Source organism: Sinocyclocheilus rhinocerous, unplaced genomic scaffold (assembly GCF_001515625.1).
Source record: "Sinocyclocheilus rhinocerous isolate Xijiao unplaced genomic scaffold, SAMN03320098_v1.1 scaffold157, whole genome shotgun sequence".
Taxonomy (NCBI): Eukaryota; Metazoa; Chordata; class Actinopteri; order Cypriniformes; family Cyprinidae; genus Sinocyclocheilus; species Sinocyclocheilus rhinocerous.
The window spans coordinates 569,367-595,021 of record NW_015665038.1 but is presented as its reverse complement, the minus strand read 5'-3'; the positions used below and the strand labels follow the sequence as shown (position 1 = coordinate 595,021).

Genomic DNA, 25,655 nt, shown 5'->3' with positions numbered 1-25,655 from the left:
AAATTTTCCCCCCCTTTTTTTTTTAATTGGTCTCTAAATTTATGCTACTGTTCCAAAGTTTAAGTCTCTTATGCTCACCAAGGCTGCATTTATTTGCTCAAAAATACAGTAAAACAGTAATATTGTGAAATATTATAAAAATTTAAAATATAGTATAATAGTGAGCTATATAATAGTTTTCTATTTTAAATGTAATTTATTTGTCACATGTGTCACATGATCCTTCAGAAATCATTCTAATATTCTGATTTGCTGCTCAGAAAACATTTCTGATTATTATCATATATAAATCTTACCAACCTCAAACTTTTGAACGGCAGTGCATCTTGTCTTTTTTCATTCAAAATGTAGTGTATGAAGTTTTAATTAATTTAGTTCAACTTTTAAGCAAAGAAAACAATTTTTGTTTTTTTATAATAATAGGATTATTGGTCATTGTGAGGTTTTAACAGGGAGTTACATTCTGTCTCATTCATAGGTGACATTTCATATTTGATCTTTGATGATTTAATGAATTCTGCAATACAAAAGCTCCAAATGACTTCAGTCCTAATAACAACAATATATTTTATATATTAGTGGATTTCTTTATAGACAATTATCTGAGAATGACCATTGAAGAACTATATCACACAGTGCTGATTTGTGTACGGTAGGATTATATTGTTTTTTATGAAGATTATTCTCATTGTTGCTCAGGAGGTGGAGGTAGAGAACCTTTCTAGCGAGAGTCCATACATAGGAAAGTCTCGTCAGAAAAGGAACATCACATTCCCATTGGAGACGGATAGCATGGGTGCACAAGACCAGCAGAAGGCCTCCTCAGCGGACCTGACTGAGACAGACGGCCCAGGAGAACATGACATGTCCAGACATGCTCAGCTTAGAGGTACACTGTGTTCTCACATTATATTAAAAGCTCTAAATTGTTAAGTGAAATAACATTTGTATGTTACACGTGCTGTTCCATTTTTACTCGTAACAATTTGTTGTTTTTGGTCTTATTATCTGCACTGCTGCTCAGGTTTGGGTCTACGTTGCATAGAATCACCTTGCTTGTGCATACTGTATATACAATAATACCTTCAAATAAAACTGAAATGACTGTTGATGACCTAATTTCTTGATTCTGTACAGTAACCCCACAAATAAATAAATAAATCCATCCATATGGCATCTGCAAATGAACGATGGAGGACATTTTCCCTTTTTATAGGGCCACTGTTTGTGTTTTGTTTTTAGCTGAGGAGCGATTACAGCAGTTACATAAAGAAATTGAGGCAAAAGAACAGCAGATCTTTAAAGCCAGTGAAGAGCTCCGGCAGCTAGAGGAGACAGCTTCTCAGAGACGGGTGAGATGTTCCCCTTTAAACATCTTCTGTGAATGGCTCTGTTTTTGAAAACTTGATGGCAGAGTCCATATTCAGATTCATTTTTTAATTATTTAGTTTGTTGATTTGCACATAGATCTGTGAGGCTGAGAAGGAGCAGCTCAGGCAGGAGCTTCAGAGGAGGATAAAGAGGCTGGGAGAGATGAGAGGAGAGATGGAGGCTATGGAGAGGCAGCTGGACAGACTGAATGCTGAGAGGATTCAAGCCCAGGATGAAATGGACCAGCTACAAAATCTACTGCACAGCCTGGATCCCAGTGACCCCAGACATGTCAGTAACACTCATGTCTGCACAACCTCATGAAAATAATCCTCTTGAGGATTATTATTTTTGCATAACACAGTGGCAAAAAGACACCAATTGTTCAATAAATAAATGTTTTATAATAATAATTGCAAAAAAAAAATTCTTAGTAATGCAATTTATTAGCCTTACCTGAACATTGTAAAACATCCTGTTAAATTTACAGTATAAAAAGCTGTGGTCGCTAGAAATTCACTGTAAAAAATATTTTATTTTATAGTTCATCAATGTACTGTATCATGATTCATGAACTGATATAGTGTTAATATACCAACATACTTAATATATATATAAATCTGCTTTGTACGGTAAACAGTTTAGATAAAACACCCCAACTATTTTCATGGCCCTTTTTAAAACAATGGCTAATTAACTTACACAAAGACAAATAGCAGCAGGGTATAAATGCAAATTCATGAATAACATTAATTAAACAAAATAAAATATGTTCAGACATTAATACTTTTATTCAGCAAGGATGCATTAAATTGATCAAAAGTGATGGTACAGACTTTTACCTTGTCACAAAATATTTCTTTTTATATACGTTGCATAATATTATTGTTGTTACTATATTTTTGACTTAAATAAATGCAGCCTTGGTGAGCATAAGAGAGTTCATTCAAAAACATTAAATAATCTTAAGAACCTCAAGCTTTTTAATGGTAGTGTAAATGTCAAGACTATTTATAATATAGACATTTTTTTATTGATGTAATTCATACTTTTTTGCTTGCAAAAGACATTTTAAAGATTGCATGTATATAAATCTAATATAAGGTGAGAAATATTAGTTACAACAATTAACAGGTTTTACTGTAGCATTTTTCTATTTCTGTTAAAATTACTAATAGTTTTAAAGTGTAGGCTATTTACGGTTGCCAGACAACTTTAAAGAATTAAAATAGAATTTAACTAATGTACAATTACACATTGTCTATATTTGCTATTTCACCAATGTAAAATCTTATTGATAAATATGCTTAGAACAAATATTGCATTGTACAGTTAATGCTTTGAAATACATTCACATTGAAATATGTGACCCTGGACCACAAAACCAGTCTTAAAGGGGTCATATGATGCTATTTTAAAGATCATTATTTTGTGTATTTGGTGTAACAGAATATGTTGACATGCTTTAATGTTCAAAAAACACATTATTTTTCAAATACTGTACATTATTGTAGGTCCTCTATGCCCCGCCTCTCTCAAACATGTCGTTTTCAACAAAGCCCCCTCCTAACCTTTTCTTTCATTAATTCACTTATAAGTGTGACCCTGGAGCACAAAACCAGTCTTAAGTCGCTGGGGTATATTTGTAGCAATAGCCAAAAAAACAATGTACGTGTCAAAATTATCGATTTTTCTTTTATGCCAAAAATCATTAGGATATTAAGTAAAGATCATGTTCCATGAAGATATTTTGTAAATTTCCTACCGTAAATATATCAAAACGTAATTTTTTATTAGTAATATGCATTTCTAAGAACTTCATTTGGACAGCTTTAAAGGCGATTTTCTTAGTATTTAGATTTTTTTGCACCCTCAGATTCCAGATATTCAAATAGTTGTATCTCGGCCAAATATTGTCCTATCCTAACAAACCATACATCAATGGAAAGCTTATTCAGCTTTCAGATTATGTATAAATCTCAATTTCAAAAAATGTACCCTTATGACTGGTTTTGTGGTCCAGGGTCACATATTAATAGATATAGGCAAGAACCTGTTCCCTACAGAAATAACAGTTACATATTTCTGCAACATGTTACTGTTTACACCCATGTGTGATCACTCTTAAAGGTTCGCGCTATGCCTTTCGGCAACATCTGCAAATGCCACAAAATCATTTCCATGAGTATAAAATGGTTTATTGTCTGTGTATGTTGTGTTTTTGCCGTAAGCCTCAGAACTATTCAGATGTTTTATTCAGATGTTAGATCCTTAGTTTATTTATGTTTTATAACAAAGTGCATATCTTCCAGTTTTCTGTTAAAGAAAATGTTTGGCATACAAACAGTGTAGGACAAAATGAGTGCAAAACAACTGATGTGTTGTGGAACCTCCCTATCAACAAAGGTGTATAATAAGATTAGGTTCTCTACGGAATTAATCATCACTAACCCATGATGCTCAGCAACGAGTTGCAGGCATATAAAATGAGGCTCTTGTCTCTTTAAGAAAGAAGAGAGAACTTCTGTCCTGGGAAATCTGTTGATGCTGTGGGTGGAGCCTACTCCCACCCGGCCACAGACACAGACACTGATTGGCTGAGGCTGACGAAAGTTTCCTGTGTTGATTCAAAGAGAGTTGAGAGGAGGGTGGAAAGAGTGCAGGGATAGAGGAGGAGGGGGCTGCTTTTAGTGATAGTTGGAGTCCATGGAAGAAAAGCTATGAAGTTTAGAGTAACAGAGCTAAAAGAGACAGGAAATGTTCTCTTTCTGCACAAGGAGCCCCTGTTACCCCTCGTGGGGCAGCAACAGGAGAAAAATGGATATATAGAGACAGAAAGCGAAGAGATGGCAGCCACACCGCTGTAGTAAGTACCCCACTGGGGTTTAGGAGGGGCTCATGGGAGGCTGCGATCATACTGTTGTAATTTGGCGCTTGTAATGTTGTTTGTAGAAGTGATTATTGGTGTCTAACATCATTGAACATTATTTCGTTTTTTAAAGTTGATCATTTATGTTATGATGTTTAATGAATGTTGTATATTTTCAGTGTTTATAACAGGAAGTTGCAAAGGCATTATGTCATCAGAGTTTGCTGGCTTGCATATTTTATGACAGCAGTGGATAAAAACAAGGCACAGTATTAAATCAGTACACCAGTAGATAAATCTGAGTACATTTGCACTCTTTATTTATAGATAGTGTTGGATTTAAGTTTTAAAGCAAACTTGCCTGTGAACAAGGCATTGTTTAAAATAATGTTTAATGAAAGTGTAACATTTTCACTTTGAGATAATATATATTGGGAGGGAAGAGGAAGTCAATGGTTGAGAAGTAACAAATGCAGAAGTCCAAGACTGTCCCTGCGTTCCAATTCACACCCAATTCACATACTGTTTTGTTTACTATTTTGGGTGGATAGAACACTGTAAAAAATTATTTTTCAAAGTTTTGAGTAAAATTACAACAGCAACAACAACAAAAGACTATAGTGTAAATAAAACAAAGCGATTGTTGTAGAAGAAAATACTATCCAAATGTATTTCCACTTAAAATTTCACTTTAAATTCAATATGTTACTTGCAGTTTCTTTGTAATTAATTTTGAAATTTTCTAGCAATTTCTCAGTGAAAATTGTCTCAGAAAACTTTGAGTTGGGTTGCAATACATTTTAAAATTATTTAAATGTAGTTATAATAACATATTCTCAATCAAAATAAAACCCACTAAAAATAAAGATAATAATATTAAACAATAATAAAATAATAAAACAACAATAATAAAAGACACTATTAAACTGACATTATATTTTTGAATGTATTTATTTTTATTACAACAAAAATACCAGAGATACATATCAGCTTAGTTTGGAGAATATTGTATTGGTAAACGTGGTGCCTTGGAGACACAAACCAGCAGAATTGATCATGTAATAGCACTCTAACCCAACTCTCTCTGCCATCACTCCTGCAGGACCACGTGAAGGCTCAGTTGTCCAAGAAGACGCAGCTGCTGGCCATCATGAGCAGAAAGCACCAGGAACTGGAGAGCAGGCTGGATGACATGATCACACGCATCCACAAGGAGACACAGGAGATCAAAGAATTAGAGCAACAGCTTACTGATGGTGAGGACCTTTTTTTAAATGTTGTTTTTAACCTTCATTAGATAAAGGTAGCATTTGATCTGTTGTAATTTTATGGATGAATACAATATTTTAAAAAATCATCAAATAAGCTAAAAGAAACAATCTCCACTCTTTCAGGTCAGATCGCTGCTAATGAAGCACTCAAGCGTGACCTGGAGGGCATCATCTCAGGTCTCCAGGAGTATCTGCAGGGGGTGAAGGACCAAGCACGAAGAGCCCAGTTAGATTGCAGTCGTCTGCAGAGAGAGAAAGATGCTCTGCAACGCTTCCTGTGTGAGAAGGAGCTGCAGTGCACACAGCTGGAGAAAGAAGCTCTGAGTGCTAAAAGTGCACAGGAGGTTGGAGTCTGTTTCTGACATAACAGAGCAGCAGTTTTAATACACCACTCTGTAATAAGTCAAATCAGCATTATCATATTGTTTGTTGTGTTATAGGAGCTTCAGTGTCAACAGCGGGTGTTGGAGGATCTGGGGAAGGAGAATGAAGAGCTGAAGCAGGCTCAGGGGCAGGTCAGTGAATATGAGGCAGAGCTTGAGACGCAACTGCAAGAGAGAGATACTGAGGCCACGCAACTGAAGGAGGAGCTGGGCAGACTGCGTCAACTCAGTCAAGTAAGAAATGGGTTCATAGATTTTTTTTCATATTTGTGCATAATATAATGCCTTTTTTGTAAAGGCATAGTTCACCTGAAAATAAAAATTCTACTCAAGTTTCTCCAAACTTTTTTACATTTCACAAAATGTTAGGTCGTATATTCACGTTGGCCATTTCCATAAAAATAGATTAGACTGTGACTAGTGCCTGTCAAGCTCCATAAAGGAATGACTCTCAGAACGACTCGTGCAATATATTTCAAATATTCTTTATATGTCCTCATCCATCTTTTCTTAAAATATCCTTCAACAACAAGCTGAAATTTCCATCACTATTCACTGAAAATCTTGTCTTCGGATCTTACATTTTCACATTCTTTCATGTGTATTATGAGAAAACATCAGTTTGCATTCATTTTGGAAAAACAGCTTGCTCATTAAACATACACTACCATTCAAAATCTTAGATTCTTATGCTCACCATAGCTGATAAAAATTTATTAAAAATGCTGTAAAACAGTAATATTGTGAAATATTATTACAATTTAAAACAACTGTTTTCTTCTTCAGCCATTACTCCAGTCTTCAGTGTCATGTGATCCTTCAGTAATCATTCTAATATGCTGATTTGGTGCTTAAGAAACATTTTACAAAACAGCCTTTTAAATTTTAACATTGAAGTGGCTTCCACATTTACAGATGGAGCACTCCGCACTGCAGGCGGAGCTGCAGAAAGAAAGACAGGCAAAAGAGAACGCTTTGGCACAGATGCAGATGGCTGCCGACAGAGAGCTTGAGAACACAGAGCTTCTGCAACAGGTCAACACTCTTCAGGTGTGTTACTGCACAACAGACCTCATACCAGAATAATAAAGCTCAGTCAGACTTTTTCCTCTATTGGAAAGAGAGGATTCATGGAAAGACCAAAGGATGCACGATTTTCACCTCAATCAAACCCTTCTTAGAGCCTGTAAAAACGTGTGCTGTACATTCTGATGCTTGTTGATGTATGAGAATCATTCAACCTCCAGTATGACTCACATCTTTGAATTGCTGGCTGAAAATGACTTTCACAGGAGGAAAGAGACAGTCTTAAGGAGAAGGTGGATGCTCTTCAGGGAGAGTTGGAGCAGGTTAGGGAGGAGCTTCTTTGCCCAGAAAGTGTGGCTAAACATCTAGGAGAGCTGAGAAGAGGCATAGCTACAGGACAAGAGGAACTAAGGTATTATAGATTCTTATTGGATATTTTAGCAAATTATAATAAGTGGACTGTGGCTACAGATGTGTCCATCAGATGGTGACATGTCTTTATTATCCTGTCCTGTTGCAGCTTTAAAGACCTTGGGGAAACAATGAACAAGAAATTCATGGCGCTACAACAGGAGGTGCATCGTGTGGTATCTGCTGCTCAGAGCGATAGAGACGAGGCCCAGCGCTGTCAGGACAGACTTGCTGGAGAGATGAGTTCGCTCAAAGAGAGACTCAGGAAGTACCAAGAAAGATACCAGGCTCAGGTGAGCTGATGTTGTGGAATTCAAGTAATCATTATTTGAAATAGACTTTTCAGTTACATTGCCATTTCTAAAGTTCAGATGCTCACATATTGCAGTATAATGTCTTAGTATGAAGAGATGCTGATCTCCCTTTATTTTATTCCAGCAGGCAGCAGAGAGACGGGGTGAGGAGGCGGAGCTCCATAGATTGAGGAAGGAGCTGGAAGATGCTCAAGAGCAGCAGTACTTGATGCTGCAGCGTTTAGAGGAGACAGAAATGGACAGGGACCGTCTTCTTGCTGAATTAGAAGAACAAGATAAACAGGTGCCAGAATGAGAGTGATTGTTATTTTTATTAATTATGTATTATAATTATTTTTTTTGCTACCTTCTTGATTTTCTTCTGTTTTTTGCTCAATTTTTTAAAATTCGTCAAAGTGGCTGATTGGTTCTTGCAGGCTGAATTTTCTTCAGCCCCCCTCCTCCCCAGCTCCACCTGTCTAGATCTGCTATGAGGTTGAAATGTAATGTAATGTTAGGATTAGGGAACCTTAGCAAGGAAAAAAATCTTTTGGACCCTGTGGACACTGCATTAGAGTTTATAGTTACCAATGCCATTAAAGAAATGTCATGATTAATTTATTTCACAATAGAGCTTAACTTGTATTTTACTTTGGATATTGCTTTCATCAGCTATGTATTTAATAGTTTGTTGTCTTTCTAGGTGAAAGCTGAGGAGAGTCAGACTCAGGAGCAGCTAGAATCTCTCAGTCTGGAGTTGCAGGCACTCAGGAGATCATTTTCCTCTGCTGACAGAATGGCTGCCCAACAACTGACGGCAGCGAAGGACAAACTTCACTCTCTTCATAGCACTATAGAGAAAATACATCATGAGAAAGCAGCAGTAAGACACGGGGCAGACTACTTGAGATCTTTCGGGACCAAAATCTATGTGAGAGAAGTTCACTGATGATGATCTGTTTATATGTATGTAGAATGCAGAGGAGTTACAGAGCACCAGGATTCAGGCTGTCCAGGCCATTCAGGACTTGGCTAATGCTGAAGCAGAAATTGAGGTTCTCCAGAAGCTTTTGAGAGATAGGGTAATGTGTCTGCTCAGAATCTTCAGACTTCGGTCTTCAGTTTTATCCTCCTTTCCACTCCAATATTCTGAATACGATTGTCTCTAGTAGCAGTCACACTGAACTTTCAGATTGGTTGTGAAGTACAGTAGTCAACATTTGAAGTGGATTAAAACCTGTCATCAAAGTTGTCCTAAAACCAAAACAATACCCGTTCTTGTCTTAGGACAACTTTGATAAACTTTTTTTGGTCCACTTCAAATGTTGACTACTGTAGATAGGAGATAGTGTTTACCATTAGTTTACTAATGTACTGTCCACACCTCTATATGTTAACGCATTATCTGATTTTTGTAGGTTCATGAGACAGATGGGAATCTCAACAGTGTCCCAATCTCTAGTATTCAACAGCAAGAATTGGACAGATTAAACCAAACCTTGAAAAGACAACAGGCCCAAACCAAACGTCTCAGAGATCAACTAGCACAAGGCAAAGCAGGTTTGTTTGCCATCTTTACATAGCAGCCCCTGAAAACACCCTAGCATCATGGTGGCATGTTTTGTGGGCAAGCACCATGCACATTTCCTTCAAGGCAAAAATGGGACTTGTTATATACTGTGGTTTGTTTAGCTAACAACGGAAATCTAGAAGAGCTGCTGGAAGAGATTGGAGCACTGAGGGAGACTCTCCTACAGCAGAATAACTTCCTGTCCAGTTTAGGAGATCCCCTGCCAAACACAGGATGTTGGTACTATGTACCATCAAATCAAAATGTAAGAAATCATGTTTTGAAACATTATTTTAGCATGAGAAAAGGAATGCACTTGTAAATGTAAATGCCAGTTTTTTTATTGTAATCAGCATGTTATTTGACCTCAGGCCCCTAGTTTTGGATCTCAGGGCACACAAGACTCAGGACTGGACTCTGTGCACCCACAGTCCCCTGAGAGAGGCCGGCAGTCCGGCCACAGAGCACACAGGGAGAGAAGACCTCCTGTTAATCAAGGATACTGGGTCTATTCCCCCCATCCGCACGCTCATGGAAAGAGAGGCAAGTGCCATGGAACCCCAATTCAGAGTCATCATGGTCAATATCATGTCAGCGCTGTAATATATGTCCTCATGTCTCCTCAGATGCACAGATGTTCAGAGACAGTGGAAGAGAGAGCGATATAGAGGGCGTGTCTGGAACACGCTTCACGCCTCCATCAGTCTCTGCTGGATTTACTCTACCTGATGGTACTGCTTTTCCTCCTGGATCATTTATCTACAATCACCCTGTGCCTGGCCTTCCCATTGGCTCAAGTACAGTCCTCTATGGGCCGCCCCCTGATGGAGCCAGGCTGGTGTATGGACCTCCTCCCAGCAATCTTACTATTCCTCTGGTGCCCAGTGGGACGCTGCACTGTAATGTGCCTGGACATCAGGACTTGGTATGAGATATGTAGATTTCTACTTAATTAAGCACATTATTTCCCGTTGAGCTACACTGCAATGTTACATTGATTTTAATGTACTGTATAAATGTTGCAAAAGATATTCTGCTCTTCATCAGAATTTGGTCCTATTCCAATTATGTGTGCTATAATTCAAAAGTTTGGGATCAGCAAGTTTTTTGTTTGTTTGTTTGTTTTTAGAAATTAATACTTTTATTCAGCAAGGTTAAAGAAAATTTACATTAAAGACATAATTGTTGCAAAATCAATATCAAAATATTTCTATTTCAAATGAATGTTGTTGAACTTCTATTCATCAAAGATTCAAATAATTGATAATAAGAAGAAATGTTACTTGAGCACCAAATCAGCATATTAAAATGATTTCTGAAAGATCGTGTGACACTTTTTATTTTAAAATTAAATTTTTTTTAGTTAAAAATTTTTAATATTATTTCACAATATTACTGTTTTTACTGCGGTTTTGATCAAATAAATGCAACCTTGGTGAGCATAAAAGACTTCTTTCAAAAACATCAAAAAAATCTCACCAACCCCAAACTGTTGAATGGTAGTGTACATGTAAATTTCCATTATTTTCAAGATAATGGAAAGTCTTGGTTTGTGTTTCAGGAGCGAGATCTGAAGACGGCAGGGCGTAGGCTGAGAGAGGAGTGTGCCGATAGAGCTCACAGTGAGAAAGAGCAGCAAGCTCTTCAGGACAAAACAACAGACTTACAGCAGGAAATCAAACATCTGCGCAGGACTGTCCACACACTGCAGCGCCACACGTCAGTCAGCATGTCAACACCAATATGTCTTACTCAATATAGACTTAACATAACACATTACGCCTCTGAAATGTACACTACATGTGTATAAAGTATCATGTTCCTTTCTGTTTTTGGTTCATCAGGAGTGGGCTGGAAAGCTCCTTATCACATGCAGAGGAGGAGCAGTGTGTCCTGGGAGAGGTGGAGTGTGTGGAGAAAACCCTGCTGAAGCGCAGAGCAGAGCTCAGAGAGGCCGACAGACTGCTGCTAGAGGCTGAGACAGAGCTCAAAGACACTGGAGCCAAGGTCTGACACTACTGTTCCTCACTGTTCCTAACTTGACTATGTTTTTCAGTGCCATGACAGAAGCGCAGTGTAGCTCATGTCCTCTCTCTCTCTTCATTGCTTTTCTGTCATTTCTTCTGTGTCATATATAATAATACTGTATATAATAATTCAGTCATCACTTCCTGCGCGATAATTATTTAGCTAAATATTGCTGTTTATCAGTGTTTTTTGAATTAGTATATAAATTATTTAAATTAAGGCTTTTATTTGTTTTGTCCTCGTTGAATTCTTTTGTGTATATTTATATTAGTTTGGCTTAAAAGAGTAGCTTGACTACTGTTAGCTTTCCCAACACATCACATCACCTTATAAAAAGACGCTAATGATGTGATGCATGTGTGTTTGCAGACTAAAGAGAGCGTGAAGCGCTACAATGAGGCCAGGAGGCGAGTGGAAGAGACAGAACGAGAGCTGGTGGAGATGGAACAGAGAGCTCAAGACAGTGCCACACAGCTGGTGCAAACCAAACAACTGCTCAGGTAAACACAACTGCAACACATTTCTCAGTCTGAATCCTTAAGCATCCAACAGAATTGCAAAAATAATGACAGTTTCGAAAATGTTTACCAAACAATTTTTCCGTCTGCCATTGTTCAGGATAAAAGGTAGAGCAGTGTTGAAGGCACCACAGTGTATACACTTTTTGGTGAAATCAACTTTTAAATAAAGCATGACAGCAGCATTTTAGGCTGTTCTGTGAGAGTGTATCGAGTTTTGTTTGAGCTGGAGCTATTAGCCAAAATTGAGACTTGTAAATGTGCTGCTGCAGGAATCTTCAAGAGGAGGTTGAGGAGCTGCAGAAAAGAAAACAGGGCCAAGAACACACTCTACATGAAGTAGAGGAGGTCCTCGCATGTCAAGATGCAAAGTTTCAAGAGCTCAACAGAAAGCTGGAGAGAGCAACTGTCAGGTGTGACAACTATCATTACAGTAAATCACTGAATGCAGGAAATTTCTCTCCACTGAACTGTCTGTCTCTTCTGTATAGACTGGAAACTGCTGAGAAAGAGCTCAGAAAGACCCAGAGCCTGGAGGTGAAGCTCTTGCAGAGCTGCAGAGAGACAGAAGACTGTCTGACACAACGCAATACAGAACTGGACGAAGTCAACACTCGGGTAACAATTAAGATTAAATAGATTGTAAATACATTTATAATGCAACAAATTACTTTGGTTAAAATTAATGTTGTTCTTTTGAACTTTTTAGTCATCTTTTTTTAATCAATCACAGTTTCCACAAAAATATTAAGCAGCACAACTGTTTACAACATTAATAATAATAATAAATGTTTATTAAGCCCCAAATCAGCATATTAGAATGATTTCTGAAGGATCATGTGACACTGAAGACTGGAGTAATGATGCTGATAATTCAGCTTTAACATCACAGGAATAAATTACATTTTAAAATGTACTTAAAAATAGAAAACTTATTTATTTATATTAAATATTTATATTATATTTCACAATATTGCTGTTTTATGTGTGATCAAATAAATGCCATTGTAAGTTTTACAAAAAAAGAGAACGGATTGAACGGTAGTGTGTAGCTAAAAAGACTTTATGGGTTTCTTGTGTGGGGGTACAGGTGCTGTTGCAGCAGGAGGAGCTGTCTTTGCTGGACAGGAAGATGGAGCAGTGGACAAAGGAAGAGGAAGTGATGAGAGTTAGTGTGGAGAAACACAGGCAGGGCCTGTTGGATGTGCTCAGACAGGGAGAGGAGGATGCCCAACTCTTACACCAGCGCATTCAGGTTTCCACATGCACAAAATATTAGTGCAGTGTTTAAATATCTAGGAAGAACTTTTGATGAATACTTATGAACGGTCTGGATATGTGTAGGAGCTCCATGTGGATGTGCAGTCTCTGGCCGTGCAGAAGGGAGAGCTGGACTCTCAGCTGTCTGAGAGGAGAACCAGACTGGCACAGTATAAGAAAGAGCAGCAGAAGGAGGAGGAAACCCTGCAGAACCTCCATTCAGCCATTAAAAAACATAAAACAGGTATGTTACAATAGAGTGGCATGTCAACATCTGGCTCAACCAATTGTGTGAGTGGCAGATGAAAGGTGTAAAGAGAGAAGGGCTGTTTTGGAAACCTCTTTACTGTTTCACTTCCATTACAGTGCTAAACAGTTAGCAATGACTGGCGTGAGATGGTTTCTGGCCAGTTGCCGGAACAGTCACTTTACCCTGAGGGCCAGTCGTTTGTTGCCATTATTTATTGATCGTGTACATCCATTAGTTACTCTTTTTGGTCTGGGTTTCTGTGGTATATTCTACATTAGTGACAATGTAATTAGATTTACTAAAATAAAGAAACCTAGTTATCTGCTGGATCTTAGAAATGAGGTTATGTCAAAACTAAAAAAAGTACCAGTAAGATGTGTTAGAATTTACAAACAAAGTAATTTTTTGCATCATAGGCTGTGGTTTACCACCAGCAAAATAAATGTATTTTTGTAAAGAAAGCATGTAAAGAAATCTACAAATATTTCTAGCAAATATAAAAATCCATTGTAAATATAAAAATGTATCCCATTGAAAATATAAAAATGTATCTTTGTGGTGGGTCCAGTGAAAATGTAAAGCAAACAAACTTATTTTTGAAAGCTGACAAGAGTGGAAAAATCTGCAAATAGTATCAGTTTGGGAAATATTGTGGTTCACCTAATTAGTGTTCAGATGTGTGGAATTTGTATTTAGAGCTGAAGCATGTGTTGGAAATGGTCCAGTTGGAGATTGGGGAATTAGAGGGTGTGAAGCTTCAGCATAACCAGAAACTGGACCAGCTAGAGAAGAGCCAGGAAACTCTACTGCAGGTCAGTCCTAAGCATTTAACTTTTACCTGTACTGTCTGTGCTGATGATTAATGTGAGACTGGAGTAAGTTGTGAAGTTAACATTGGAGTGTCCGCTGCTCAGTTGCATGTGGAACTGCAGCGTGTGCAGCAGGAGCTGCAGGAGCAGCGTGGGGAGGCTGAGAGTCAGATGAACCTGCTGGAGAAAGAGAGAGCAGAGCTGCACACCCTCCAACAGAAGAGCCTCGACCTGCAGCAGCAAACAGACACAGCAGTCCAAGAGAGGAGCAGCCTGCAGGAACAGTGCAGAAACCTGGAGGCCAGACGGACACACGCTCAGAGGTAACGTATGGAAAATTTCAAAGATTTTCTCACGGTTTTTTTGGCATTGTCTGTACAATCATTTGAGACTTTCGAGACTGCCGCGTCAGTATTTGATAGAGCTGCCACTTTGTTGTTGGTGGTTCTGTTATTATCATTATGACAATTATGATTTCTGATTCATCTGCTCCTATATGACTTGAAAAAAATAAAATCTTATTGTGGTTGGTTGATTTTTGCATTGATCAGTCATTTACAGGTCCTTCTTGTCTAAGTGATCAGTTCTTGGCCGGAATAATTAACAATAGCTTTGTTTTCATACGAGTTAAAAAAATTTATGAAAGTTTAATTTACCAAAAAATCATCCATCTATGCCTTCCCACATATTATTATTATTTTGTCTCGGCCTAGGGGAGAGAAACATCCTGGATGAGCAAAAATTTGGCAATAAATCATCAAGAGAACAAAATTGACACTTCTGAGAAAAGTTATTTCTTTTTCATAAATATGCATAAAAATACAGATGGAAATCTGGTTAATCTGGACTAGACATCATGTTGAAATACTCTTATATAGTGCACTTTTTGAGGGGACAACCATATTGTAGTGGTGTCCGTAACCAAAGTAGCCATTGAGTGTATGTCCAATGTACACTAAATGGATAGAGAATACCCATAATACACTTTTAGGGCCATGCAAAATGAGTTCCTGGGTCTTAATTATTAAATTGTTTAATTAAGGTTTATACAAGTTAGTTTCTATGACAGATTTCGGGATTGTTACATTACTACTGGTGCTTGCAAGCACAAACTACACAAAAGGGGCAGCCTTTCTGGCACACTGAGTGTCCGAATTTGCTCACACGTTTTCATTCAGTCCTTCAAGTGCACTATATTATTGGACTGATGTAGGGAATAGTGAATGAGGGTTTAACCTCTGACTCTTTGAGGCTAATGCTAGCACTACTTCAGTCCAGCCGTACTTCAGTGAAAAAAATTAGCTGTTTAAATCTTCTAAAATGATCTAGACTTGATAGGATTCATGTTTATGGTGTAGCTTTAATGGAATGTATTGCTGTGGTTTCAGGTGTTTGGAAGCAACAGAGACAAGGGCGAGGGCGGCAGAAACAGAGCTGCTAAGACTACAGACTGAGCTGGACAAACTACAACAGGACCAAAAACACGCACACGACCTGCATCAGGAGATCAGCAGAGACACAGCAGCCTTGCAGCAGCAGCATGAGGGTATCCGCTCAACAGTCTCACTTTAACATCAGCTCTTATGTGTTTATTTTAATCAACACACTGAGATGCTTGTTTTTACCCACAGAGGAGTTGAGCAGATTGAAGAAACAGCTGGTGGAATCCCAAACTCAGTTAGATGAGATCAGAGAGGTGAGTTTACAGCAAGATGCTGCTGATCTACTGGAGGTTACTGTCCTGTAGCATGAAAAGTGTTTCTTTTGTTTGTGGTCAGGAGGTGAAGGCTGCAAGAAGGCAGCGGGAAGAGCTTGTGAAGCAACAGAAGGAGCAAAAGGCCGAACTGCAGGAGAAAGAGGAGAAGATCAGGAGGAGACAACAGAAGCTGGATAGACTGGGTCAACAGCTGCAGGAGCTCAAGGCAGAAGTAGTTATGAAACAGACACAGCTTGAAGAAAATGAAAAGGTGAAGTGACACACTGTCATCTGACAGATATTTTTTCATATCCTTTATCCTTTGAAACCGGATGATGAATGATCTTAAAGGCATAGTCCAAAAGTCATCATTTATTCACCCTTTATTAAAAGTCCTTTATGGTTTTCTTTTAAAATCTAAATTTTCAATCTTAAAATACTTTATTGGAATGATAGTGTTTACATACAATAATTTACTGTAACACAGTTCGTAGTCACGGGAAGAAGGAGGCGGGAACCGGCGAACACTTAAACAAAACTTTAATAATAAAATAAACACAAAATAGCGCGACAGCCCCTCGCGGACGACTGTCGCGCACAAACAGAACCAAAACACAAAATAAAATCCAGGCCTGGTCCTCTCTCGTCCAACACTGTCGTCACTCCTCCTTTTATGCTTCCGGAGCTCCTCCGTGGGACTCGAGACCGGTGAGTGGCGCAGGTGTCGTGCATTAGCATTTACTCCACCGGCCTCGCTCCGTTCCCACGGCTCTCGGCCCCGCCCCACTCGTCACATTTACATACAGTAAAGCTGTGGCTTTTATCTCACGGTTGCTTTTTTTAATACTCGTAGTGTGCAGGCCTTTTTTGCTACTTTTTACCGTTATGAAGAAAAATACTGTAATATATGTACAGTGATAGTCTATGATTATATTGACCAAAGCAGTAGTTGGTCTTTTGAGGGAGTGCAGCTAAAAAATGAATTTTGCTGCATTTTTTGGGGGTAACTCTCTTCCCTCCCAGTAACGTCTCCATTTGATCTGTTTTTGAAGAACTGGGAAACTGTGGCAGACTTTGAGTTGGTCAAAGCATTATGTCCGAGGCATGACGTGGGCTACCCGAATTCGAGTCATTTTCTGGGGGTCTTAGGGTAATGAGGTCATATTTGTGTCCTGTGTGTAGCTGGTGAGGGTGCAGCAGCAGCAGAGCACTGATCTGGAGCTGCAGCACAGGCTAGGGCAGAAGAAGTTGCAGTCCCAGCTGCAGGCAGTAGAGAGCGCTCTGGCCCTCAGGCTGGACCAGATGGAGCAGGTCGCAGCTACAGAAATGGACCTGCAGAGGGAGCGCAAACAGTGCACTGCACTACAAGAGCAGGTGGATAAACTAGGTGAGCTGCATGAGCAACATTGCCACGTGTTCCCTTACATTTAGCCTGATAAATGCAAATCGGCTTGCCTTTGTTGTTCTGAAGTGTGAGTGTGTGTTTAGAGCAGGAGGTGTGTGAGCGGGACTCAAGACTCCAGCATGCTGTTGAGGAGACCCATCACCTGCAGGAGGCTCGTCTGCAGGAGGGACGTCAGGAGGCCCAAAGCAAACACAGCCACACAAACAGGCAAAAACTGCAGGGAGTGGAAAAGGTGATTGGCACACTGATCCATAATTACTACACTGCCAATTTAATGGACCATAGAACTGTTGCATAAGTGCTATAGCATTAAGGGCATTAACAGTATTAAATGGATAGTTCACACAAAATTAAATGTTGTTCCAACCCTGTATGACTTATTTCTTCTGTGCTACATAAAGGAAAGTTTTTATTTTTTAAAAAGTTGTTTTAGACCCCATGTACTTTCATTATATGCACAAAATCTTATCTTCTGATATATCTTCATGCTGTTTATTTCAGTGTTACTTTAGTATTATTTGTATAATATTATAGTATTTATTAATATTTTGAATTAGAGTTTATATTTATATTTTTGGTTTTCTTTTCTATTTTAAATTTAAGTTTTAGTAATTTTATGTGATAATTTTGTTCTTTTTTTATCATTTTAATAATTCTTTATATTTCTATTTAGCTTTTATTTATGTAATTTTACTACTTCAATGTAAATATTTTAGTAATTTTTTATGTTCTTTTGTCATTTGTATTAGTTTTAATAATAAAACTTATATTTAATTATATTTCATTTTAGTTATTTCTATCTAGCTTAATTAATTTTTCAGTTTTAACTTATTTTAATTGTTTCATTTCAATTTTAATTTGATTTTAGTACTTCAACGTAAACTTATTTTATTTCAGTTAGTTGACAATGCAACATTTCAAATTTTTTCAAGTTTTTTAAGTTTCATTTTTTCATCTAAAGTTTATATTTTATTTTATTTCAGCTTTATTTTAGATATATAAATGTAATTAATAATATCAACACTGTAAAGGTTATTTATCTGATATTTGGCAATTTTAAGGTCATCAGCATTGGCTTGCTTGGCCAACTATAACAAGTGGTTGTAAAATATTTGAAGAAATGAGACTGCCATATTTCATAAAGCAGTAATCCTATAGAATTAGACTGTAAGTATGATACTGTCATGATTGGGTATATTGTGCTGACTTTATTATTTCAACATTCCTTTATTTTACAAAGTCACACTCCGGCTGTGTGCTTTGCTATGGTTTATAGCCGTCAGACTAACTTGAGCTTGTTTCAGGAGCGTGTACGGCTCCAAAGGGACCTGCTGACTGTGGAAAAAGCTGCTCAAGAAAACCATAAACAAGCCAGAACGCTGCAGGAACAGCTCAGAACCATTTCCCAAGAGCTGCTCTGCCTCAGAGACAAGGTACAAACAGGAAATAGCACTGTAACACACCACATCTGTTTGCTGTAATAGATCTGTTGCAGATAAACATATTTGTTCTACTTGTTTGGGCTCATTTCTGAAGCACATGTGCTAATCAGTAAATATGAGGAAGATGAATGGCTGTCATGTGCCTCTCTCAGTTGCAGAGCCAAGAGGAGGGCAACACTCGGCTGTGTGAGATCAAGGACAGTGTGCGCTCTGTGAGGTCACCGGTGAAAGTGGAGCTTGACAGTGGGCTGAAGGAGCTGGAGCCGCCCTCTAGTGCCTCCTCAGACACAGACAGCCTGAAAGAGAACCATCAGCATACACTATCCGTGGGGAACCCAGCATACAACACTAAGGTGAGCCTTTCCATATGCACCTCCTAAACAAGTGTTTTAGTATGGGAGGTATGGGTGTAAAAATGCACAGATTACTTTAAAGCAGTGGTTCTCATGTAGGGAACCGGGGCCGTCTTGATGACAGTTATGAAAATTATTTCAAATAAATCAAATCGAGCACTAAAATAGGTTACAACTACTAACCTAAACAACTAAATCTAAATATTTATGATTTAAATTCACCTTTCTTAAAGGGATAGAGCCCAACAATTCTGTCATAAATTACTCACCTAAACTTTGGGGATATTTTGAAGAATGATGGTAACCAAACCATTTCGTTTGTCACTGACTTCAGTTGTATGGACAAAAAATACAATGGAAACCAGATGGAACTGAAACTGTCTGGTTACCAACATACTTTCATTTTTGGGTGAACAATCAGCTTTCATTTAATGTTTCTTCGCAGAACCAGGGTTTCCACTGTTTTGGAAAACCTTGATATACTGTATGAAGTAGCATCATTTTAAAAGTGTGATTTCTAGACCTGGAAAAGTCAGGTAAATTAATAAAATCTTCAAATGCAATGGGCATTGTTTTTTATAATGAATACACATTTTACTAGTTATGGCAAGCTTTAAAATATTTTATCAGGTAGCAGTCGCGTAAAAATATATTTTTAAATCCTTATCCTAATTCATTATCCAGGATATTGTTAATGACTGTAGAATAACCGTAGAATAATTATAATTGAAATTAAATAATTATTTTTAATTTACAGAAACTAGGTCTGCCCGTAGATTATAGTACGTTTTGAAAACAAAATTAGGAGGCTTTTGAACGTTGTTGTGGACTGCAGTGGCCTTGGAGTCAAAAAAAAGTTGGCAACCACTGCTCTAAAGTAACATTTACTTAATTTTACAGCACTGAAAAAAGATAAAAAATTACCAAAAAGTAGCTCATATGACTTTGTTTTGAAGATTTCTTCAGCTGATATCTTATTTCTGCTTATGTATTTTCAAACCTGGCACTTTTGCAAACCATATATCGTTAATGCATCAGGAGTTGAGATGCAGTCAACAGTGCTAATGTTGATCTTTTGCTACAAACAGGATGAACAGTGGCGAGGCGAAGCACTGAGGGAGAGACTGAGGCAGCAGGAGGACCACTTGAAGGTACAGCCAAATCTTGATCATTTGATAAGCTAACAAACTTTGAGACATTGAATTATATTTTGTCTAAGGTTTGAAATCTGCGTGTCTGTCCATGCTATCCAGGTTCAACTGCGCAGACGCATGTCCTCCCAGCAGGAAGCTCTGAGTCAGCGCAGACTGCAGACTGAAGGCAGCATTCAGGGTCTGCGCAGACATGTTGACAAACTGGACCAGCTCCTCAGCAACTCTTCCAAAGACTCCTATTATTTGAGTGACTAGGAAGCTCTGCCAAAACAGAAACAATACTCCACTGAGCCTCATTGACATGAGGAAATATCAGAAAAGTATCCAAGCAGCATATATAAAGAAGGAACTAATTTCCATTATTTGTCAGATTATGAAAGCAGGTGGTTACAGAGGAGTACAGATCTTATCAGAGAAGCGGTTTGATTTAACCCGCATCAACCAGAAAAGCACAGAGAGAGCATTGAGCCAGATCCACGAGACCATCTCAGTGACTTCCTGCTTCAGTTAGAGCAGAGGCTGGATGTGTTTCAACCTTCTTTATGCCAGAAAACTAGGCTGGCATCAGCGCTTTCCATACACAAATAAGAAAACTGAAACTTGAGGTAAAAATAAGATGGTGAAAGTTTATTCTCTACCTCGATTTGTTCTTGTTGCTTTATGAAATTATTTTTAACACAAACTGATATGTGCCTTAACGTTTGCTCATGTTAAAATAGACAATGTGAGTGTTTACAGGTGAAACGGATGGAGGAAGGTTTCATCATGTGATGTCATTGATGCACTCATGTCGTTGCAAAAAAAGAAAAACAGGCCGTGCTCTGGAATGAATGTTCATTTTTACATGACTGTTGTCAAAAATGACCTTGTATTCAAAGCCAAGATATGCAGAGTATTTATTACAGCACTTTTCTTTATATACAGTTTGTCTCAAATCAAATACAACTTAAATTAAGTGTGCAATAGTCTTTCATTTGCTTGTCCAGTTTCTCGTCTCATTATTGCTCATATACAGTGCGACCAATCGTGTATGTGGACAAAAACACAGTCTACAGTATTGTCTTTATTAACATAATTACAAACAAATGTCACTTACAGAAGACATAACTGAGCAGAAGATAAATTTTTGCAGATGTCATTAAGATGTGAAAAAAGCAAGACGGTAGGCGCAAATTAAAAATGGATTTTCAGTTTACAAAACAACACATCTAAAATCTACCATAATACACGTCTAGAATCAAATACAACTTAAATTAAGTGTGCAATACAATTAGTAGTCTTTCTTTAATTTTCTTGTCCAGTTTCTCTTCTCAAGTTGTCTCAGCATTATTGCTTATATACAGTGTATGTGGACAAAAACAGTCTACAGTATTGTCTTTATTAACATAATTACAAACAAATGTCACTTACAGAAGACATAACTGAGCAGAAGATAAATTTTTGCAGATGTCATTAAGATGTGAAAAAAGCAAGACGGTAGGCGCAAATTAAAAATGGATTTTCAGTTTACAAAACAACACATCGAAAATCTACCATAATAGACAAATTTAATAGAAAATCATATTTGGAGTGCTTGTTTTTGCCTTTTTATGTTCATTGCAAATGTTGCATGATGCTGGTTGTCGCATCAGCCCTTTTTTCAAATTGCTGTACTAATCAGATCTGGGCCGAGTTTCCCCACAATGATGTTTCTCATGCCTATTTGTTACATATTCATAACTTTTAAGATATTAATAACTCCATTAGGGGAAACCATGATGTCTGTAAAAAGCAGTTGTATCATGCATCATGCTTAAGAAACCTTTAAGAAACTCAGCTCTGTGCAAAAACATGATCAGTGTTTGGAAATCAATTTAATGGAATGCTTTTGAAAAGGCAAAATCTCTATTACAAGTGAATTGCTGGAATTCTTTCGATAAAAGCTATACGAGGGTTTTGAATAAAACGGGCAGCACATCAGAGGGAACAAAAGCATATAAGGCAACTGAAATTATCAATGTAAAAACAATATGAACATCTTGATGAGGGTTTGCTGGGCCTGAACATTCGGTACATGATTCTCCTGTCGGTCTGTTTTTCTTAAGCTACTGTGATGTTGACATTTTTACAGATGCTCAAAAACAGACCGAAGGGGATCTGAAACCTCATAGTATGAAAGACTTTAGACCTCAGTAACACAAAACAAGCTCCTGGCCCTCGGAAAACCGAATCAAAACTGCAAAGTGCAGAAAACATTCTTCAGGACCTAAAATGTGTCCCGTCCTTTTCAATATATTACTATAACAGTTACTAAATTAAAATAACTGTCTGAATCGACTGATTTTTTTTTTTTTTTTTTTTTACAATGGACCTTCCTTTGAGATTCTTCTCAAAACAATACTAATCCTGTATAGTACATGTATATTATTTCCTGAATAGGTACAAACAGGGATAAATATTTGGTGATTGGATGTGAAACTGCAAAAACGAATTTAAAACAATACAATATTTCAGTTTTAGAATTTTTAACAAAATGTTAACAATATTGATGCATATCCTGCTGATCATCATGTCAACACGAATAACGTCTGCCAATATTTCTGTTCCATTTACATTACTCTAGTATTCAGACAGCTCCTGTACATGAGATGTTTAGTTTATGGTTATGCACATCACGTCTGTAAAGGATAAACCCAGCATTTCTTCAGTTTATCGACAATAATCTTCTCTCTTCAGGTTTAGTGTTCAGCGGAGGAGCCGTCCTCCCTCGAGTGCTTCCTGGGAGCACTGGGATGTGTGCGTAAGAGAAATAAGCAAAACAACTGAGGGAAGACAGGAGAAGAGGAGGAAGGGAAGAAGAGAGCAGTAAGGAGGGAATTAATTTTGTTACACCTCCAGAGCCATCTGGCCCCAGACTCCATGAGCAATCATACCGGAAGGGGAGAGGCTTTTAGATACACAGGGAGGCAAAGGTGGGATGTGGGAGAAGAAGGAATAGAGAAATAGAAAGAGAGTGTAGTCTTCATGGTCATTAACAGCTGCAGCCCTCCTTCTGGGGCTGTGCGTCACTGCTGAGCCGGCCACCCTGGGGAGCGGTGGGCTTATGCTGGACCCCTGACTCGGCCGCGTTCAGGTCCAGGCTGCCGTCCTGAATGTTCTGGTAGATCTTCTTTGCGGCTTCAAGGAATGCATCCTCCACATTCTCGCCTCTGTTGGAGGGACATTTGCAGAGATGCTAAAGAGGACTGAAATGTGAAATACATTCTACAGACGAAGAGTGTATGCTGTGCCGGCAGATGGTCTAAAGGCCACTTACGTTTTTGCGCTTGCCTCGAGGAATAACAAACCTGTTTCAAAAAATTGGAGATGTGAAAGTGAGCGTGGAGTGTCCTACAATGTACAGTGAACCGCTTCATCATTTTGATCTAAAAGCAGTTCAGTTTAAAGGAAGTGTTCACCCAAAAATTATTATTTTTTTCAAATTACCCTAGATGTAGACGAGTTGGTTTCTTCATCGGAACAAATTTGGAGAAATTTTGTATTACTTCACTTGCTTACCAACTTGCTTTGCAGTGAATGGGTGCCACCAGAATGAGAGTTTAAACAGCTGATAAAAATCATCACCATAATCCACATGTAATGACTCCAGTTTATCAATGAATGTTTTGTGAAGCAAAGCGATGTGTGTTTATAATAAACATAACCCATCATTAAGGCATTTTAACTTTAAACCATTGCTTCCTGCTAAAATACGAGACCTCTATTCATAATATTGCTTTCTCCAATAGAAGTCGTCTCGTCTTAATCAGTAGAGAAATATGCACAGATCAATCACTGTTTACAAGCGAAAACAGTCCAAAACAGTTCTAAACAAATATGTTTGTGGATTTTGCTGTTAGAACAACGGGATGGTTATGGACTGGTATTTTGGCCAGAACTGACATTTTAAAAAGCCTTAATGATGGATTTGTTTCTTACAAGCATGCAGATTTCCGCTTCACAAGGTGTTAACAGATAAAATGGAGTCGTGTGGATTATTGTGATGTTTTTATCAGCTGTTTGAACTCTCATTCTGATGGCACCCATTCACTGCAAAGCAAGTTGGCAAGCAAGTGATGTAATGCTCAATTTCCCCAAATCTGTTCAGATGAAGAAACAAACTCACCTACATCTTGGTTGTTTTTAGCAAATTTTCATTTTTGGGTTAACTATTCCTTTAACAAAAACCACTTGCCTAAATAAAAGACCTTGAATATTCTAACTTGCGTTTTCTTCTTAACCAACCACCTTACCGTTTTCTTCAGCAAACTGCTTGGCCTCTTCATATGTGACATCACGCTGGGCCTCTAGGTCTGCTTTGTTACCAATTAAAATGATCACCTGAGGAAAGATTCAGATTGTCTTACACAGGCTCAAGTTTGGTCTTTGTGCAAACCACATCTGCAGTTAAAATATGTATGAAGCTCCAACACCATTCACTCAAACGGAAACGTAAAGGCATCATTTACCAAGTTTGGACTGTTGCTGAAGCTAATAAGGAACTTACAGTATTGGGGTTGGTGAGATTCCTGGCATCAGTCAACCAGCTGCTGAGGTGGTTGTATGTGCTTCTCCTGCAAACAACACGAATCGCATATGTTCCTTGTGACTTTTAAAAAATAATATGATAATAAGCGCAAATCAAAAGGTAACATCAAACAGGTAATGTCAATGCAATCAGAGCAGAATACTGGTCTACCTGGTGATGTCATACACCATGAGGGCCCCTGCGGCTCCTCTGTAGTAGCTGCGTGTGACGGCGCGGAATCTCTCCTGCCCTGCAGTGTCCCAAATCTGAAGCTTCACCTTCTGCCCACTCACTTCAATAATCCGTGTGCCAAACTCAACGCCAATCGTATGAGGACAGTCGGCCATAACTAAAAAGAGTGAATAAAAAAAACTTATGTTAGACTAAATAAAAGGACTTTTCATTTAAAATAATGATAAAAGGTTTGTAACCAATAATCAACATAAAAAGGATAACATATATATGGTAGTGTTGTCAAAAATACAGATTTTTTTTTTGATACACAGATACTTATATACTTCAAACAGTTTTGATACTCTTTATCCACAATAGCTCATGATCTGGTAATTTTAGCATTTTATAGTGGCTCGATTCACAGTAAATGCTGTGAACTTCATCTCTGCATGTGAGTTTGCATGTGACCGTCCCTTGGGAAGATCGCTTGGAAGAAGCTTTTGAAAGGAAGCTCTCCAAGTATGGACTCGTCAGCAACTGCAAGCAGGCAGGATGGAGAGCGAGGTGCATCCCAGTTGAAGCTGGATGTAGGGAACAGGGGGTTTGCAGCACGTTCCTTGGCTAGAGCCTACAGAGAGCTGGGCATTAAGGGAGCGAGCAGGAGGGTAGCTATACGCAGCACCACTGAAGCAGCAGAGAGGGCTTCAAGGAGGCTATGGCTAAAAAGAGCAGAGCCATGGAGTACTAAGTAGCCAGCCAGCTGGACACAAGCTGGGGTCTGATCAGCCCCAGCTGGGTCACCTGGAGGAGGGTGTATGATGTTGAA

General features: G+C 38.3%; 2 protein-coding genes across 2 annotated transcripts in view; one reads left to right on the top strand and one right to left on the bottom strand.

Annotated features, from left to right (window-relative positions):
* LOC107731033 (centriolin-like) overlaps positions 1 to 21,332 on the top strand; it is a 34,789-nt gene extending 13,457 nt beyond the window's left edge. The window contains exons 8-41 of the mRNA XM_016542005.1: positions 700 to 889; positions 1,243 to 1,352; positions 1,468 to 1,662; positions 5,343 to 5,496; positions 5,635 to 5,855; positions 5,952 to 6,128; positions 6,810 to 6,944; positions 7,187 to 7,332; positions 7,441 to 7,624; positions 7,770 to 7,928; positions 8,328 to 8,507; positions 8,599 to 8,706; positions 9,043 to 9,184; positions 9,317 to 9,459; positions 9,566 to 9,737; positions 9,821 to 10,119; positions 10,756 to 10,913; positions 11,039 to 11,201; positions 11,592 to 11,722; positions 12,013 to 12,153; positions 12,232 to 12,358; positions 12,831 to 12,995; positions 13,085 to 13,244; positions 13,947 to 14,062; positions 14,165 to 14,382; positions 15,448 to 15,605; positions 15,691 to 15,755; positions 15,838 to 16,026; positions 16,938 to 17,142; positions 17,244 to 17,392; positions 18,465 to 18,593; positions 18,755 to 18,955; positions 20,044 to 20,106; positions 20,209 to 21,332. Of these exons, the coding sequence (XP_016397491.1) occupies positions 700 to 889; positions 1,243 to 1,352; positions 1,468 to 1,662; positions 5,343 to 5,496; positions 5,635 to 5,855; positions 5,952 to 6,128; positions 6,810 to 6,944; positions 7,187 to 7,332; positions 7,441 to 7,624; positions 7,770 to 7,928; positions 8,328 to 8,507; positions 8,599 to 8,706; positions 9,043 to 9,184; positions 9,317 to 9,459; positions 9,566 to 9,737; positions 9,821 to 10,119; positions 10,756 to 10,913; positions 11,039 to 11,201; positions 11,592 to 11,722; positions 12,013 to 12,153; positions 12,232 to 12,358; positions 12,831 to 12,995; positions 13,085 to 13,244; positions 13,947 to 14,062; positions 14,165 to 14,382; positions 15,448 to 15,605; positions 15,691 to 15,755; positions 15,838 to 16,026; positions 16,938 to 17,142; positions 17,244 to 17,392; positions 18,465 to 18,593; positions 18,755 to 18,955; positions 20,044 to 20,106; positions 20,209 to 20,364 (5,409 nt within the window). The 3' untranslated portion in view covers positions 20,365 to 21,332. The remainder of the gene's footprint in view (positions 1 to 699; positions 890 to 1,242; positions 1,353 to 1,467; positions 1,663 to 5,342; positions 5,497 to 5,634; positions 5,856 to 5,951; positions 6,129 to 6,809; positions 6,945 to 7,186; positions 7,333 to 7,440; positions 7,625 to 7,769; positions 7,929 to 8,327; positions 8,508 to 8,598; positions 8,707 to 9,042; positions 9,185 to 9,316; positions 9,460 to 9,565; positions 9,738 to 9,820; positions 10,120 to 10,755; positions 10,914 to 11,038; positions 11,202 to 11,591; positions 11,723 to 12,012; positions 12,154 to 12,231; positions 12,359 to 12,830; positions 12,996 to 13,084; positions 13,245 to 13,946; positions 14,063 to 14,164; positions 14,383 to 15,447; positions 15,606 to 15,690; positions 15,756 to 15,837; positions 16,027 to 16,937; positions 17,143 to 17,243; positions 17,393 to 18,464; positions 18,594 to 18,754; positions 18,956 to 20,043; positions 20,107 to 20,208) is intronic.
* A 372-nt stretch (positions 21,333 to 21,704) lies between these two features.
* Positions 21,705 to 25,655, bottom strand: part of LOC107731032 (ras-related protein Rab-14-like) — a 6,184-nt gene continuing 2,233 nt past the window's right edge. Inside the window, exons 4-8 of the mRNA XM_016542004.1 lie at positions 24,827 to 25,004; positions 24,635 to 24,701; positions 24,381 to 24,468; positions 23,405 to 23,435; positions 21,705 to 23,297 (exon numbers count right to left, since the gene is read on the bottom strand). Of these exons, the coding sequence (XP_016397490.1) occupies positions 23,120 to 23,297; positions 23,405 to 23,435; positions 24,381 to 24,468; positions 24,635 to 24,701; positions 24,827 to 25,004 (542 nt within the window). The 3' untranslated portion in view covers positions 21,705 to 23,119. The remainder of the gene's footprint in view (positions 23,298 to 23,404; positions 23,436 to 24,380; positions 24,469 to 24,634; positions 24,702 to 24,826; positions 25,005 to 25,655) is intronic.